This window comes from Mirounga leonina, unplaced genomic scaffold (assembly GCF_011800145.1).
Source record: "Mirounga leonina isolate KUSES-001 unplaced genomic scaffold, KU_Mleo_1.0 Mir_94, whole genome shotgun sequence".
Lineage (NCBI taxonomy): Eukaryota > Metazoa > Chordata > Mammalia > Carnivora > Phocidae > Mirounga > Mirounga leonina.
Genome location: NW_023270855.1, coordinates 44,338,246 through 44,356,933, shown reverse-complemented (window position 1 = coordinate 44,356,933; position 18,688 = coordinate 44,338,246). Strand labels below are relative to the sequence as shown.

The 18,688-nt window shown below is 43.1% G+C and overlaps 1 protein-coding gene across 4 annotated transcripts in view; it reads left to right on the top strand.

Annotated features, from left to right (window-relative positions):
* Positions 1 to 889: 889 nt before the first annotated feature.
* The window catches only part of LARS2 (leucyl-tRNA synthetase 2, mitochondrial), a 147,760-nt gene continuing 129,961 nt past the window's right edge, over positions 890 to 18,688 (top strand). For 2 of the 4 annotated variants that reach the window (XM_034998144.1, XM_034998145.1), the window contains exons 1-3: positions 892 to 1,008; positions 6,288 to 6,542; positions 11,787 to 11,915. In XM_034998144.1, the coding sequence (XP_034854035.1) occupies positions 6,309 to 6,542; positions 11,787 to 11,915 (363 nt within the window). In that variant the 5' untranslated portion in view covers positions 892 to 1,008; positions 6,288 to 6,308. Of the gene's footprint in view, positions 1,009 to 6,287; positions 6,543 to 11,786; positions 11,916 to 18,688 lie in introns of those variants that run through there. The other 2 variants (XM_034998143.1, XM_034998146.1) reach the window with 2 other exon arrangements.

The following is an 18,688-nucleotide window of genomic DNA, read 5'->3' as shown; positions in this document are numbered from 1 at the left end:
CAGCTCTGCAAGAGTAGAAGTTAAAATGTAGAATATGGAGAGTAATGGGCTGAATTTTGCTTGACAGAGATACAGTTGATTTCAGTCCTGTGGAAAAGAAGGCTCTCAAACATTACTTTTTCTTGTCCTATAGGATATCAACCAGTTATGCGCAATGACCAAATGCATTTCGGTATTCCTGATTACCTACGTATATGAGTTCTTCAAAATCTCCTTTAAACGGGCTTTACCTTTTTGAAAATCATACTTTAATACCACTGGTCCTTTACAGTTCATTCATTAATTCATTCATGGGTAGCAAGAAACACTAGTGGGGAGTGAGGGAGAGGTTGGGTTGGGGGTACATAAACTCCTCAAGGAAATGATTGGTCAGGAATCCTGCTTTCCTGAACCCCAGCCCACCTTTAGATGAGAAAATTATACTTTACCCCCAATCATGGCCGGATAATTCCCTTCCCAGGGCTAAAAATCACGGAATATGATGGAAGAAGATCCTGAACCATCATTAAGGATCAAGAGGTCAAAAGATCTACCCAAGCCCAGCAGGCAGCTGTAGCTAAGCTGGGATTAGAATCCGGGCATCAGGACTGTCCCAGTGCTCTTTACGCCAGCTGCCATCTAGTTTACTCTGAGGCCACTAAACTGATGTCCGCAGCACCTGGAATAACGTGACCCCCCCCCCAGGTTTCAGGTTTTGGCGACGCCAGAGACGGGGTGGAGAACTGGGCCGAAGGGCGGGGCTTGCGGTCGGGAGGCGGTGCCTGGGAGCGGGGGGCGGAGCTCGAGGTCGCCGCGCAGATGCGCCCGCCCCACAGGCTGTCGGGAGTCCGCCCCGGGCCGCGCTTCGCTTCCCCCGGCTCCGCCCCCGCCTGTCTGTGTCTGCGCCGGCGGCTACCGATAAAGTTGTTGTTCTGCCAACATGGCGGCGCCCATAGTGACTGTCCGGGCCGCGTTGCCATAAAAGTGGAAACAGAAGCGTGAGAGCCGCAGGCCAGAGCCTGTGAGCAGGTAAACTTCAGCCCGGGGCTCAGCGGGACGAGAGACTTCTGGAGTGGAGACCTCTGCCCCCGGGTCGGGAGGTTCCGACTTGATGGGGGCAGGAAGGGAAGGTGCGGGCTGGGTTAAGGTGGTCCCGGAGCCGTGCGGTTTCTGACCTGGAAGTCCGGGTCTTCAGACTCGTGGAGCCACGGACCCTGATGATAGCTCTGGACCCTTTCCCATTCCCAGAAGAATGCATGTGTACACGTAGTTTTGTACTCAAGTTCCCATGTTACTGCTCCCCTGCTCCAATTCATCCCTGGATCTTTGCTTCCCAGGGCTGGGGGGTTTGGACTCAGTGAAAGGCCATCCAGTGCATCTCTGTGGCCCGGAGATCATTGCTACTGTATTAAGGCTCGAAAGCCCTCAGAGATCTTGTGGGTCTACCTCCTCATCCTAGAAAGAAGATGAGGTTCCCGACAGGAAATAATTTGCCTGAGATCCCACAGGGAATTAGTCTTTGCAAAAGCCAAGATCTTTATTTTTTTGTTACAAAATTTGTTTTCTTTAAGATGCACTTTCCGTGGTCCATTCTTGTGCGTTTTCTCTTGGGCGCACACAAATGCCCCCATGTGCTTCTTCCGTGTGTTGTTTCTTTGCCCGTCTCCTACTCTTTCTGTAGGTTTCTCTGCCCATATATGATTGTCATTTCGGGTCCAGTTCTCAGGCCTGTCCCGTTCTGACCACATGACGCTGCCTCCGTCATTCTCAAGAAAACTTGACCTTAAGCCCCAAGTGAGGGTGAGGTCAGGACTGACTCTAGAGGAGTGGAGTAGTGGGGATTGATGCTTTGGAAAGATATGGAGGAAAAGACAAGATTCCAAGCATCTAGGCAAGGAACTGGATGAGACAGAGCTAAGGAAGAAAAGGGCCAAGTTGATTCTAAATACAAGACATGAGCCACACCTTTCACGTTGATGGAATGGTCATAGTTCTCTAATAAAATGGCTGTATCTGCTGTCAGGAAGAGGTGGTGCCCATCAGGGCTTTAGTGGTGGAGTGGCCAAGAGCAGGGTCTGGAAAGTAAAGGAAGGGAACAGGGTTGAGCATCAGGAAGTTCTGTAGTATACTGTTGAGGCAAATTGAACAAACCTTTTAGAATTTCTAAAAGAAAGTGGGTTTTAGTCAAGGCCAAATTAGGACAGCTGCCAGGGTACACAATCTTCACAAAGAAGAGAGTGCTCTGTGAAGGAACATTTGGTGTAGGGTTATATAAGCTCCAGCAAAGGAACATTTGGTGTAGGGTTGTATACATTTTTTTTACATAAAAAGTTACAAATCATTAGACAAAGGACATTTCAGAAAGTTGCAGACCTTATCTTAAGCTTCTAGTATATGCAGAGCTGTATGGCTTTAATCTTATGGGAACCAGGGAGGAGGGAGGTTTTCTCTCTCTTTTTTTTAATCTTTGTGTTCGGAATGCTCCTTTTTGGTTCTTTCATAAATGAAGCAGATGTGCAGTCTGTGCTTGGGCAGAAATAGAGCCCATACTTTGAGTTTTGCTGAATCATTTTGACCTTGGTAAATGTTGAAGTATAGCTTTCCTGGGAGCCCAGGAGCAGGGGCCACAAGCATTAAAAGTTGAAAATTTCCTTTATTTTCTCAATATCATAGCCCTGCGTACACTTTATGCTATGTCCCCCTAAATCTTGGGGATCCCCTAACTTTGGGTGTGAACTTTTCCTTAAAGAGTCTTGACACGTTGTTACCACATTGCTACCCAGAGAGATGGAATCCGTTTACATTCTCAGCAGCAGTGTAAAAAAATACCCATTTTTTATTTAACAGGTTTTTGCCAATCTGTTAGGCAAAATATTTAATTGTTGTTTTAATTTGCATTCTCTGATTAATTCTAAAGTTGATCTTTTTCATGTATTTATTAGAAATTTGTATTTCTCTTGCCATTTTTCCTTTGTCCATTTTTTTTTTTTTTTAAGATTTTATTTATTTATTTGACAGAGAGAGAGCGAGCGAGAGAGGGAACACAGCAGGGGGAGTGGGAGAGGGAGAAGCAGGCTTCCCACCGAGCAGGGAGCCCGATGCGGGGCTCGATCCCAGGACCCTGGGATCACGACCTGAGCTGAAGGCAGACGCTTAACGACTGAGCCACCCAGGTGCCCCTCCTTTATCCATTTCTTAAATTGGGTTTTTAATGTTTCTCTTTTCATATGTAAACTCTTTATAGAGTAACCTTTTGTTACTGCAGTTTTGGCAAAGATTTTGTCTCAGCTTATTGCTTACTTTCTCATTTTGTTCATGGTGTTGATATACAGGCATTTTACACCTTTAGAGTCAGATTTATTAATAGTTTGTGAATTCTTCCATTGCTTTTTGCTCAGGACAGAGCATCTTGCGCCTTACAAAAATACATTAAATACTCACATTTTTGTTTTGTTTTATGTTACTTAAAAAAAATTCTTTAATCTATATGGGATTTACACTGGTTTATGGTTTGAGATGGGGCTCTACTTTGAAATTTTCCCCATTCATTAAATAATCTGACACTTTCTTATCTACTTGTGCTTCCTTCTTCATGAACTTTAAGTTCTTTGAATGCCCAGGTTAGTTTCAGAATTCTCTAGTCTATACCATTGGTTTATGTAAAGGAGAGGTTGTCAGTGAGCCATGTATTATGTAAACATATTTAGAAAGCTTATTTTCATTGGGTAGACAGAGAATGTTGTATGTGTTCTTTACGATTTATATAAGTAAGTTACAGAGACAGGATTAGAATTTTCAGTGAAAGAATGACCTCCCTTCATATTGTTCATATTGGTGATCTAGCTGCACTCTTTGGGGTTTCATCTGTCACAATGGCTAACAAACATTGAAAGCAAAAACTAGTGAGACTGTGGTTCAGGTTAATTTGTATTTTTGTAGCTTTGTTGTTTCCCGTTGTTTCTGTTGGGGAGCATAGTCCAGAACCCTCTCCTTATGTATTCTTAGGGAATGAAGTCCAGGAGAGAAATGGCAGGCATCTCTCTATGCCCTCTGCTAATTGGGCAGTCTTTGGCTTATAAAGATAGGGAAATGCTGACTTAGTAAGGGAATCATAAACTCCATGACTCCTGTGGATAGTTCTAATTATGTAGAAACGCAACCCTTAAAAATAAACACAATTGCCTCAAGTGTACAAAGTGTCTGTATATTAGGTTGGTCCTATGGGCTTGTTGATACTCAACTTTTTTCATATAGTTCACCCTAATATCTATAATCACATCTACATATTTTAGAATAACCAAGCCCAGTGGATAGGGAGGTTTTCCTTTTTTGGATTTTGTGGTTTTGTGGGCGTTTTTTTTTTTTTTTTTTTTCCCCGTCTTTCTGTTTCCACCCCCAAAGAAGCAAGAGGTGTTAAATACAGCGAGACAGTGAGACTTGGTATATCAAGAACTTTGGCAGACCATCTTGTAAAATGCCAACGCCATGGTGCCATTTTCTGTGAGTGTGAAACCTGCTTGTGTAAGCCTATAAGAAACTCTATTGGCGGGGCACCTGGGTGGCTCAGTCGTTAAGCGTCTGCCTTTGGCTCAGGTCATGAGTCCTGGGATCGAGCCCCGCATCAGGCTCCCTGCTCCGTGGGGGGCCTGCTTCTCCCTCTCCCACTCCCCCTGCTTGTGTTCCCTCTCTCGCTGTGTCTCTCTCTCTCAAACAAATAAATAAAATCTTTAAAAAAAAAAAAAAAGAAACTCTATTGGCAACATCCATGACCCAGTACCTGTGTGAAAACAGGCCAGACGGGAGTAGCTGTGGAAAAGCTTTTGAGAGCATCAAACAACACCAGCTTCAAGTGCCTGCTTTCTTTCTTTCTCTCTTGGTTTTACATCTGTTTCTTCACTATAGCACTTCTCGCGTGGTCTCATGTAAGAAGGCAGAAAGGTTAGGCTATTTAGTCGTAAATCGTAAATATTTGATGAACCGTCACCTCAGCCTTTTAGACTGTGATGAAATATGAAACTGCTTCCATGAGGTCATTTTTTGGACTTGACCTTTGGAGGAAACCAGTGAAACATTCAAGTTGAATTTTGAATGGCAGCCGGATGTCCTGGTGGACCCCAGCCTATGGGTTGTATTCCAGAAACACCATAGCACTCACCACTGTCATACGTGTGTATTTATTTGTTTGTATGCTTACCTGCTTTTCTTTACTAGTATGTGAGTGTCGCGAGAGAAGTGACTTTGTTTTTGCTCACTGCTGTATCCCCAGTGCCTAGAACAGTGTGTGGACCCAGTGACACTCAATAAATATTTGGTGAGGGCACCTGGGTGGCTCAGTTGGTTAAGCGACTGCCTTCGGCTCAGGTCATGATCCTGGAGTCCCAGGATCGAGTCCCGCATCGGGTTCCCTGCTCAGCAGGGAGTCTGCTTCTCCCTCTGACCCTCCCCCCTCTCATGTGCGCGCTCTCTCTCATTCTCTCTCAAATAAATAAATAAAATCTTTAAAAAATAATAATAAAATAAATATTTGGTGAATGAATGAAGAACTAAATGAATAAGCGGTCTTGTAAATAATAGTTATTTCTTGGCTCAGCTTATGAGTATATGGAACTTAAAATATGTATGAAAAATGCTAGTAATCGCACCAAGTCTCTGGATCTCCTAGAAGGCAGGTGTTCAGATGTCTTCTGACAATAGAGCCTCGGGCCAGGCCAGCATGGGCTTGGAGCTCCTCTGAAGCCTGGGTGATGGGACAAGAAGCCTGCTGGACAGACACTGGGCTGGGCCTATGGGAAAGGGAGACTGGGAGCCTGTGGCAAGGGGCTGGCCCAGCTGGTGGTCTCCATTTGTTCCTGTGGGAATTTTGTGTCTTTGGCATTTGGGAACACTGAGTGTCTTTATATTTTCCATTAAAGAGTTTGTGTTTAGCTCAGTTGAAGTTCTCTGGTGTCGACTTTTTTTTTTTTTTTTTTAAGATTTTATTTATTTATTTGACAGAGAGAGAGAAACAGCGAGAGAGGGAACACAGGCAGGGGGAGTGGGAGAGGGAGAAGCAGGCTTCCCACCGAGCAGGGAGCCCGATGCGGGGCTCAATCCCAGGACCCTGGGACCATGACCTGAGCCCAAGGCAGATGCTTAACAACTGAGCCACCCACACGCCCTATCTCCCGTGTCGTCTTCAAGGAAGGAAGTCATCAACAGGATAAGAAGAAAGCATGCGCATGTTCAGAGAACACCAGACTGATCGGGAGGACAAACTCAGGGGAGGGTTCTGGGCTGCTCCTAAGTGTGCTTTCTGCCCTCTTTTTCAGGATCTTCCCACCTTCTGCAGGATGGCTTCTGCTTGGCGGAGACTGGGCTTTTATGTCTCTTTTCTGAAAAGCCAGCAAGATGGCGGGCCAGGGATCATCAGCAGGGGAAGGAGAGTGATTCCGGGATGGGCCAGAGATATTTACAGTGCCACGGGAGAATGGACGAAAGAGTACACACTGCAGACAAGAAAGGAGGTCGAGAAATGGTGGCATCACCGAATAAAAGAACAGGCCTCCAAAATTTCAGAAGCCGATGTGAGTATTCTGAGGGGTTTTGAGAGAGTAGAGAAGAGGGGCTAAGGCCTCGCACTCCGGGGTCAGATTGCCCAAGTGCAAATAAGTTATTCATTGTGTGACCTTGAACTGAATGATTGACTCTGTGCTTCAGTTTTCTTATCTACTATGGACAGTGCTAGTAAGAGTGCCCCCCTGCTTCCTAGGATGTTTGTGAGGGGTAAATGAGATCAGATAAGGATAGTGCTTAGAAGAGTTTCAGTGTGGTGCCACACTGGGCATTCTGGAGCAGCATTTACCAGGGAGATGCATCAGGATTCATCCAGCAGGGGTCGGGTCCTTCCTGGTCCATGGTGTGGTGGGGCAGCACACAGGGGTCCAGCAGGTCAGATGTGAGGCTCCAGGAGTGGCACCTGGACCCCTCACCTATGAAACTTTGAATCCGCATATTCTGAGAAACACCTGTCTCTTCCCTGGCATAGACCTTGGCCTCCAACCTGGTTCTGCCACCTCAGCAACGTGGTTTGGGAGGTACCAGCCCTTCCCTGGTGTGATCTGGGTCTGTGATCCAGCCTTGCAGTGGCAGTTGTGTGACTTAGTGAACCCTTGGCTTCTGCTCTGGATGCATCAGCTCAGAACTCTACTTATAATTATCTTCAGTATTTGGTTGTACCCAGTTTCCATGGGGCGCCATATTGGAGGCTGGCTCCTTCTCTAGGAGTCCAGCCTGTCAGGGATTAGTCTTGGATGTGGTAGCTCTTACCTCTTGATATTGGTCAAAGTAACAAATGGGAGATGTGATTTGTTACTTGAAATGTTGAATCTGATCAGAGCCAAGCACTATAAGATAGTTTATCTTAAATTCTACCATCCCTTTGTAATAGTTGCCAAATAATACAGACCTTCTACATTTAATTAAGGAGATTAGGCCAGAGGCAAGCAGTTGAGTACATATAACTGCAAGAGACTGCTTTTCTCTAGACTTGGCCATTTCCCATCTCCTGATTCTCATTCTTTTCAGACACATTCCTTCTATGAGATTGATCACTGTGAAGAATGCTGGGGGCAATTATTTGTGTTAAAGTGAAGAGGATGTTTTTGGGAATTGGTTAGAAAGAAAATCTGGTATTGAGAGAGGTGTGATGGATATCAAGTGAAGGTTTGAATAGGATGCATGATTGTACAGTGAAAGCCTGACTTCCGCCTCAGCAGGGCATGAAGAGCCTTCATGTCAACATGACCAGACTCAGGTAACTAAACGTATTTTGGAAACAAACTAGGGAGCAGTTTAATTCTGAACAAGGAGAGTAAAATTATCATTTCTTCTTTTCTTTTTGGTTTAGATTATAATTTAGTGGCTTCTACACATTTTAAAGTTGTAGCTTACTGATTTTTGTGGCTTCTCATTCTTCTTAAGTATATGGTTTTTTAAAATAATTAAATGGATCAAGGGGCACCTGGATGGCTCAGTCAATTGGGCATCTGGCCCTTGGTTTCCGCTCAGGTTGTGATCTTGGGGTTGTGAGATCGAACCCCACTTTGGGCCTTGTGCTCAGTGTGGAGTCTGCTTGGGATTCTGTCTCTCCCCCTGCCCCTCCCCCTGCTCACGCATGTGCACACTCTAAATAAATAAATAAAATCTTTTAAAAAATTAAATGGGCCAACATAGTTTATCAATAATTGGGGAAGCAGCTGGAGGGATACTGAGGGTGATCCCCTGGGGGCACCCTCTCAGGGTCTGCACTGGGGAGTGGTAAGGTGGAGAAGGTGCCATATGACCAGTCTGGAGCCAGGGCAGTACCAAGGGCTCAGCCTCAAGACCTCAGCGTGATCTCGTCCATATCACATAACCTCTTTGATCCTCACATTCTTTGCATTGTTTATCTCACAGAATTGTTTTGAGAATCAAATGAGAAAACGTGGTTGAACACATTTTACAAACTGAAATGTTACATAAACAAAAGATCCAAGAGGATAAAAGTGTGTGGTATCTTTGTCAGGAATTAAGAAGACAGCTGGATGTCAGTGGATTTTGAAGCATTTATAATTGACCTCACTGTGGTATTAGATCTATTTAAAATCCACCCAAATGAGTTTCCAGGAGTTGAATGTCTTGCCGTGATCACCATAATCATTATTAAACGAAGTTCTATTTAATGAGCATTTGACTATATGTCAGGTACTATCTTTCCATTTATTACCTTATTTAATCCTGGAACAACCCTGGGGATTTTGGGGGGAGTAAGAAAACAGAGGCTCAGAGGGAGGTTTGGTAATTTCCTGGGGATATGTGCCTGGGACTTTCTGGTGCCTCACCTTTGATTTATAGATTCTGAGCCCAGAGAGGCAGAGGAATTTGCCCAAGGTCTTGCAGATAGCTGGGGGCAAGGCTGGGGCCAGAACTCGGGCTCCAGGCTCCTTCTGTCTGCCCCCTCTAGGCTCTGCAACAGTTTTGGAATGTGATCTATGAAGAGGAAAGAGTTATCTTTCCCCTGATGTCAGAAGCTGGCAAAAATAATAGGTCCCACTTATAAAAACCGTCCTCTTCCCATCGCTTACAATCTTAATTTCTTTCAAAGGCTTACATTCTTACACTTTTATATAATTATGAAAATTTCCCCTTCAATCAGATTCCTGCTCAGTTTTAACATAAACCCCCATAATTCCATCTTGCCATCCCCAGAGGATAGAACTCATTTCATTATCACGGAGGAAAATGACTTAATTCACACAGAAAAGCAAAAGGAAGAGACCTGAAGCAAGCTGAATACCTTTTCTGCAATAAACAAAAATAGTCATGAATATTAAAGACTTTTGCCAGCGGTGCCTTTCTATATATCTTCTGTAAGCTCCCTTTTGGAGTTTGGCTTAGTGTGTAACAAATCACTCAATGTGCTATACATTAAATCTCTGTTGGACAGACTTACCAGAAAGAGATAGTCATGAAGAAGCTGTATGTGGAAAATGTTTGGGGTAAGATCGATTGTTCAATAAACATAATATAAGAAAAAATAGATATGTCCCTATAATGAAAACAAGGCGATTATAATAAAAGAAAAATGGGCTTAATGTAAAAACTTAAAATGAAAAACGAGAAATGGTTTATATCAAGGATTTTATTGATTTTTTTTTTTCAGATGCTTAAGAGCTCTGTAATAGTTATTTTCCCACGTTCCTAAAAATGCCCCAAGAAAAGGCAATAGACTCAGTCTATTATGAGAAGGAATAAGGTTCAAATGGAGTGGACAGTTTGCTTGCTTCTGATTCTGCACCAAGTGACAGAGTAAGGTCTTGCGCCTCATTTGAGGGACTAGTTTACAAGCTGAGAGGATTATCTGTCGCTTTCCTTCTTAAAGACAGCAAGTCGTGAGTCTGCACCAACTCCACACCTCAGGGCCGGTCTCCCGAGGTTTTCCTAAGGGTTATGGGTCTGCAGTTTCCAGTTAAAGTGTGTGATCAGCGTGCTGCTTTCCATCCCTTTAGGTAAATCAATTGCAGTTGTCACTTGAGCATTACGTGATTTTCAGTTTGTGTATTATCCAGACTCCTGTGTATTCTCTTTTCCCTTTTCTTCCTTTAGGCAGCTCGACTTACCACTCGATAATTTCTGGAGGTTGGGCAGTACAGAGAACGTTCTAGTTAATTTTGCCACATGTTAGTGGCCCCGTGAAAGATTTAACTTCTTTGCTGAGGGAAGTTTAAAGCAAGGAGTCAAATGAGATTTGGAAAGAATCTGATTTCTGGGTTCTTCCACTCCCCTGATTATAGTTGGCCGTGTCAGTGATCAGTCATGCAAGTACTTAGCAAAAAATCACCTCCCTATACACGAAGGAATGGTCATGTATATTCTGTTCTGTGTTTGTTTTCATTACTTTGGGAGAAGCAAAACCTGAAAGAGCTCTAGCAGCACTGCAGGAAGGGAGTAAGGACAGAGAGAGAAAAACAGAAGGCAGAAATAAATAAGAGAGTGGTAATATCAGAAGATCCCAACCCTCAGAGACCAAACATAAGCAATTACCTCTTCTTCCTTTCTTCAGAGAGCCCTGCATGAGAGGATTTAAGGCTGGGTAGGGGGAATGCTCCTGTCACCTGGACAGGATTTGGGTAGCTGGGGGAAAAATGCCCTTTGGTCATAAGTGCTCCATGGCGCCGGGAATTAAACTCCTGCTGGGAGTGGGGGTGGGTTGAAGTGAGGTGGGGGGGGTGGGGAGAGGGAGATGATTAAAACATAGCCCTTGCCCTTGAACCACAGACCCCCTAATTAGCAATCAATTAAATCACTAGCACGATTCATTTGGAGCCTTATCCCCTCGGGTGGTGCACAAACCCAAAGTCAGCCGTCCAGGAAGGACTCCCTGCCCTGTGTTCATTCCATCTGGACGCAGGGACAGTTTTTCTGTTTCTCATAATGCAGCTGTGTCTTTAGCAGCTGGAAGGTTCTCTAACCCTGGCGTGAGGCTGTCTGTAGATCGGCCCTGGGAAACAACACCCTTCTTGCCTTGTTGGCTATGATTTTCTCCTTATTCTCCCATTTCAACTTTGTTGAAAGATAAGCTCACAATACAGCAGAGAAACCCAGGACCCAGACTGGTGCCTCAGGATCCTGCTCTTCCTGCTAAATCCAAGTTTGAATGCAGCTACAGGGGATTTAGAGATGTCACATCTGTGTGATTCAGCTATCATGTCCGTGAATTATACAGATATATGCGTTAGAGCTTCATTTGGAAAAACATATAGTTCTTTAAGACCTAGGTAGAAACTGTCTTAGAAGCTTTTAAAAGAGAAAAAAAAAAAAAGATTAAAAATATATATGGGTAATTCGCACTTTGAGGTTGTTCGGCATTATTTTGGACATTCTTCAGCTTAAACCAGGGCTTTGAATTTTGGTTTTTGACATTTTTGTCAGTTTACATTATGGGAGCAGCCTTTTTTTTTTTTTTATTTAAGATTTTATTTATTTATTTGAGAGAGCAAGTGAAAGAGAAAGTACAAGATGGAGGGAGGGTCAGAGGGGAAGCAGACTCCTCGCTGAGCAGGGAGCCTGACACAAGACACCATCTCAGGACCCTGGGATCATGATCTGAGCCAAAGACAGTTGCTTAGCCAACTGAGCCACCCAGGTGCCTTTTTTTTTTTTTTTTTTAAGGAAACTTTGAAAATGTTAAACTGTTACCTCAAGTACAGCACCAACATTTTATGTGCATGTAGGGTCCCAGTACATGCTTAAGAAATGCTCATTGTCATTCTTTGTCAATTCTTTCCCAGAAATCAAAGCCCAAGTTTTACGTACTGTCCATGTTCCCTTATCCTTCTGGCAAGTTGCACATGGGCCACGTACGTGTGTATACCATCAGCGACACCATTGCACGGTTCCAGAAGATGAGAGGGATGCAGGTAAGGAAAAATGCCCCCTTCCCATCCCACCCAGGGGAGGAAGAATGTCATTAATGTGGTCAAGACAAATGAAGAGAACAGGTTAGAGTTAAAATTAGGACAGCTTTGACGATAAACCCGAAAAGCCCAGTGTTTCCTTTTATGAGTTAGAAGACCTAATAAAACATCTGGATTAATGGGGGGGAGGGGAACCGCTGTGTGTTTGGTGTTGTGCTACAGATGGTGGTGGGGTGGGGCTGGGGTCAAATTTAGCTACAAATGTTGATAACATGGGCCGTCTTCCCAGGACGAGTTCACCGTCCAGCGGGGGTGAAACACAGATAGTCATCGTGTAGGGGGATGAATCCAATAGTACAGATATGGATCAAATGCTGTGAGGAGGAGGTGGGGCCACAGGAGAATTTTCTCTTTCTATTTGATATTTTCTGTATTCTTTAATGAGCATGGATTATTTTATGATGGAAAAATTAACATTTTTATAAGGAAAAAATATCTGGGAGGAACAACCCTGGGGCATTTGGGAAAGGTTCCACTAAAGAGGGAGCGTCTGACATGGGTCTTGAAGGACAAGGTGAAATTTACCGGAACAGGAGGAGAAAGACCCTTCCTTGGCCATTGTGGGTCAGTCCCCTTCTCCCCCACTGCCAGTTACCCCAAAGCTTACTGTTTACTCTTTAGCAGTGTATCGTCTGTAAAATGGGGTGGGAATGATCACCATACCTTCTTTAACCACTTACAGAGAGGTGGGATTGAAGAAGGGTTGAGAACACAGACCACTGAACCCGACTGTCCAGGACTCGAATGCCAGCTCTTAACACGTACTAGCTGTGTGACCTTTGGCTAGTTACTTAACCTCTCTAAGACCTAGTTCTCCCTCATCTGTGAAATGGGGATAAAACAGTACCTGCCCATTGGCCTGTTACAAGGATCAGAGGACGGCTGTGAAGCATTTAGCACATACCTGGCACATAGTACATAACCAAGAAATACTATTGCTCACCAGAGGCTGGCTGGAGCCTGTTCACAACAGCTCCTGAGAGCCCCCTGTGCACCTCTCTGTCCAAGTCTGTGTTTATCAGGCACCCCAGGAGCTTGAGATCCAGCCATGGGGGAGTATTTACACCATGGACATCAGCAAATGCTACGACTCTGGGCATTTTCCTCCAGAGGGGCAATTGTTAAAACATTCACTGGGATTCCCACTGGCTGTTGCCATTATTAACCTGCCTGTACAAAGGACATCTGCCACCTCCTAGTTCTTTGTAGAGATTTTCTTTTCAAGACATAGGTGCATCTGTTGTCACAATTGGTTCGAAAATTTATGCTGAACTGACATTGGCAAGAAGTATTCCTAAAAAGGAAGGCAAGTTAAAATGGCTCTTTGTCACTTAAAGGGTTAATAACTTTATACTACCAAATGCAGAGATTTGTGTTCTACTTTAATAGTCAAAGCTATTTGTTTTCCTGCCTTATGTCGAATTTTATTTTCCCCAGACATTGCTTTCCATCATTGCTGCTATGTTTATTAGAAAGAGACAGTGCAGAGTGAATTGGCTCTTTGCCAAAAGTATAATTCTCTGTCTTACTGTGATTCTTTGACTAGATTCATCCTGTGGTTTTTTACTTACGCCAACTTATTTTGGACAGTTAGTGAGTGCAGGCAAATTGCTGAAGATGAAGCTTTTATAGCAAAGTTGTACATTTATGAGAGGATACAGGTGGTTGAGAGGGTGTGGGTGGGATTTTGATTCTCTTGGATGGGATGAGATGTTCCAGAGGAAGCTCAAGGCAGAGCTCCAGGCCTAGAGCCACTCAGGCCCAAGAGGCAAAATGGAGACTCCTATAGTAACTGAAGCCCAAGGTCAGGCTGGACCCAGGAGTTGGACAACGTGGATTTGAACAGCATTCTGCCACCTTCTTACTGAGGGACCCTGCACAAGTCATTTCATGTCTCTAAATCCCCACTTTCCTCACCTTTAAAATAGGGCTAACAGTAATTCTTGCCTCATGGGATTGTTGTGCAGGTTAAATGAGATAGTACATGTGTCTGGCATAATAATCCCTTAATAAGTGATAGCTGCAATTACTATTTACATTGATTTGGTACTCTGGGAGGTCAGCCACTGTCATTTAATAAATGCATCCCACTGTCTTCAGCCTGGAGTACGCTGTATAGAGTTACCTCCTCAGAAGCAGCTTAACTGTAAAACATTGCCTGCAATTTGTATTACCTATCCTATCACTTGATGGGTGCCCAAAACTACTCTTTGTTGTTTGGTTTACAGTGTCTGAGTCTGTGTGATCAACAGGCACCTAAGGTTCTCTTTGTTCCTAATTTTCAGTTGCTCTGTTCAAGATGATGAGCTGTCTTTTGGGGTATTCTCCAGGTTCTGCTGAAATTAATTTCTTGCTAATTTTCATAAGCCATATTTAAGTCAGTTCGTTCCATCTATAACTCCAAATTGGTGAAAACTTGTCCAGCTATTTTTCAAGCGATATGGCAAAAGAGAAACAAATCTCAGTGTAATTGTCAATAACACCAAAGCCTGTTGAGTTTGCTATTGTTTTAAAATCCATTCCCAATGTCAGGACTGGTCCCAGAGATAGAGTGAGGTTGGATTCAGGTCAAGTTCAATGGTTCTCACTCTAAGAAGGAAGGAATATCTAATCTGGAGTAACAGCAGGGTCTGACATGTGTATTCATTCATTCATTCATTCAATATATAGTCATTGAGTATCAGTTATTCTAAATACTGGGGTTTTTATTGTATTCAATAGAAATATTAAGAGTCTTAAGTTCAATATCAGTCAGTAGGCCTAAGAAAAATTCAGCAAGCTTTGGCTTTTTCTAGAACTTGTTAATTTGTCGACTGGTTTGCTTTGTTCTTGAGTGGAGATACATGAAATAATTTTCAGTTACACGAAGAACAGTATGGGAAGTAAAAGGTGGAGTGAGCGGTGTGGCAGTTCTGCTCTCTTCAAGGCTACCATTGATCTCCACGGATGTGCCCCTGTCCTTGTCTTTCTCAACCTCGGCAACATGAAATACGGTAGGCCATTTCCTCCTCCTTAAAACACTCTGCTCTCAGTGAGACCCCACTCTCCCAGCACTTCTGCATTTTTGCTTCTCCTTCCCGGTTTACTCCACAAACTTTTCCTGCTCCACTCCATCTTTGCATACGCTTTATCAGGTTGAGAAAGTTCCCCTTTATTCCTACTTTTCTGAGAGTTTTTCTCATGAATGGTGTTGATTTTGGTGAAATGCCTTTTCTGTATCTGTTGAGATGGAATGAAGTTTTTCTCTTTTATTCTGTTAATGTGATATGTTTTCTTGATTGATTTAAAACAATTTTTAAACCAACCTTGTGTTCTTGGGACAAATTTTATTTGGTCATAATGTATTTTTTTTTTATGCATGAATTGCTGTATACAATTTGTTAATCCCACTATGTGCATGGGAGCTACTGCTCTGAAATTTTCTTTTCTTTAATGTCTTTGTCTGGTTTTGCCATCAGGGTGATGTTGGTCTCATAAAACAAACTAGAAGGTGTTCCCTTCTTCCTATTTTCTGAAAGTGATGTGTATTATTGGTATTATTTCTTCCATATTGCTTAACACAGTTCACCAGTGATGGTATCTGGGCCTGGTATTTTGTTTGTGGGAAGTTTTAAAATGACAGATTCTATCTCCTTAATGATATAGGGCTATTTAGATCTTCTGTTTCCTTCCATGTCAGTTTTAAGTTGTGTTTTTCAAGGAATTTCTCTACCTTACCTCCAGGTCTGTTCTGGACTGCCTTCTCTTTTTTTTTCTCTGTCCACTTTTCCTGGGTAATCTCATTTATCCCCTTCAGTTTAAACAGGGTACTTTAAAAAATTATGGAACATTTCCAACAGAGAAGTCTATAGAGCATTGTCACAGATACCCAGATCTGCGTCCTGATAGAAGGTGCCACCATGTAATCCTATTAGCCTCAGCTCTTTTGTTTGTTTTTTTCCCTTTTTTATGTTGCAAATAAGAGTTGTTCCTCTCCACAATTGGATTCCAGTCCTTGAAGTCAAAGTTAAAGTAACCACTATTCAGGACTTAGTGTATATCCTTTGCCTTCATGTTTTCATGTTTTTACTCTATCTGTTGTTTAGGGATACATACATACTTATATGTAGTATTGTTTTTAATTTTATATAAAAGATATTTAATATTCTGCATATTATTTCACTCAGTATTTTGTATCAAGGATTATCCTGTGTCTCTAGAGTTATTTCATCCATTATAAGTACTGTATAATTATGACAATAGTTAATTATCCATTTTCACATAGATAGAGTTTTAGGTTGTTTCAAATTTTTGCTCCAGTGAGCATCCTTATACCTGATGGGTTAGCCTGTGGGAGAAGTGGCATTACTGGGTCATAGAGTGTACATTGCTCAGCATTACTACATCTTTCTAAATCACTTTCCAAACTGTTGAGGCCAATTATTACTCCCACCAGCAATGAAAGATACTTGTAACTGCCCTACATCCTTGACAGCACTTAGTAATGTTAGACTTTTTAGTCTGTGCTAATTTGTCATATGGGAAATGGCAATCTAATTGTGTTTTTAATTTACATTTTCCTGAATACTATCCTATAGTGAAGCTGAGATATTTTCATATGTTTATTGCTTATTTAATTTTCTTCTTTTCTTTTTGCCCTGCTCATATTATTTGCCAAGTTCCTCTTGGGTTGTTTGTCTTTTTCATATTGTTCTGTAGAATTCTTTATACAGTCTGGATTACTGATTCTGTGTTGGTTAAATGCAATGCAAAAGTCTTCTCCCATGGGGCACCTGGGTGGCTCAGTCGTTAAGTGTCTGCCTTGGGCTCAGGTCATGGTCCCAGGGTCCTGGGATTGAGCCCCACGTAGGGCTCCGTGCTCAGTGGGGAGCCTGCTTCTCCCTCTCCCACTGCCCCCTGCTTGTGCTCTCTCTCTCTCTGTCAAATAAATAAATAAAATCTTAAAAAAAAAAGTCTTCTCCCAGTCTGTGGTTTGTCTTTGAATTTTGTGAGCCCAGCCAGACCACAGAGTATAATTTGGGTTTGAGAATGGATGAGAATGATGATTTAGAAAGTTCAAGGTTGCTTTTACTTTAGTTTCTTCTTAGAGCAGCAAATAAGTTGTGCAAAGGAGAGAAATGAGACAAGAATGCAGGTGGGTCAGGCACCTGGGTGGCTCAGTCGTTAAGCGTCTGCCTTCGGCTCAGGTCATGATCCCAGGGTCCTGGGATCGAGCCCCACATTGGGCTCCCTGCTCTGCAGGAAGCCTGCTTCTCCCTCTCCCACTCCCCCTGCTTGTGTTCCCTCTCTTGCTGTGTCCGTCAAATAAATAAATAAAATCTAAAAAAAAAAAAAAAAAGGAAAGAATGCAGATGGATTGTTGCGGCCTTCCACGCTCGCACTCGTTCATGGAGCCGGGCCTGAAAGCCATGACCATCAGGCTCATACATACCAGATGTGGACTTTATAAGTGGAGAGGCAGGTGGTTTGGGGTGATGAATTGATCAGGAAATAGGGGCTTTAGTTAATGGCAGTGGTGATACCTGCCTGACCCACCTCACAGATTTGTGGCAGGGGCCCTGGGAGGTGATCAATGAGAAAATCTGCAACGCAATTTCCCAGTGTAACCCAATTAATAGTAGCAATAATAAGGTAGTCCTGACGTTTGGATGGTGAAGCAGGGGCCTGTTGAAGCCAGAGATCAGTCATTCTCTTTCAAGAGTCAGAAAAGGCTGCACTGCCAATTGGCTTCTTCTTAAACTCATATACAATGTCTCATGACACATTTAAAGCTTAGCACATATGGTGATTTTGTCGTGTCTTTGTATGTTGTATGCACAGGAGATTGGAAAATAAAATGACCCACCTCCCACCCCGGCTGGTTTCCCTGGCACCCTCCGGGCCAAAAGCAGAGTGATGACAGCATTAAGGTGCCCAGTCCCCCTCACAGGGTTGGGCTTGGGCTCATTTGTCTCAGGCCAAAGCCTCCACACACGGCCCAGTTGGGTTTTCTGCTTGGGCCTTTTTGCTATTCACTGCGGAGGAGGAAGTAAATTGAGGCTCTGTGTCTGGCTGCTGTGTGATCATAACGTGATTACCCCTAAATATCAGGAAGCGAGGGGAGTTCTTAGCAAGTGGATGATAATACGTATTTCATCAATTTTCAGTCGGCCAACCAGTCAGCAAGTGTGTTTGAAGTGCCCAGAGGGTGCATAGCATGGCATTTAGTTTTCAAATTTTTGACTCTCTGCAGCTTCTAAAAGTAGAGAGTGGATTTCCAGGGCTTATCCTCTCCGATGTCATTTGGAGGGAAGAATGAGTTGTTGGTCCAGTGTCTTGATTAGAAACTGGCTGATTTATCCGCTTGTCACGTCTCTCCAGCTTCCCAAGGGAGGTCTTCTGTTTTGGGCCTAGGTACTGTCATTTGGGTTCTTCACTCTGAAGTATTTGCTTCATTTTGATCCTCAGTCTATAATAATGGTGGGTTGTTACACTTGCTAAACAAAATTAAATGTTGTGTTTCTCATTTCTGGGAAATAAAGCATTGAATCTACTCCAGAGAAACCATGACATTCTCTGAAAATAGCAATTTTTTGAGAAGCAGTAACCATGGTTGCTCTCAGTTAGAAGCTGCATTGGTTTCAACTCTAAAGTTTTGTTTTATGATGAAAAGGAGAAAAAGCTGGTCATTCCTAGGGAATAGGCTGGCCCTTTTGTAGCAACAATTGTGCTATTTC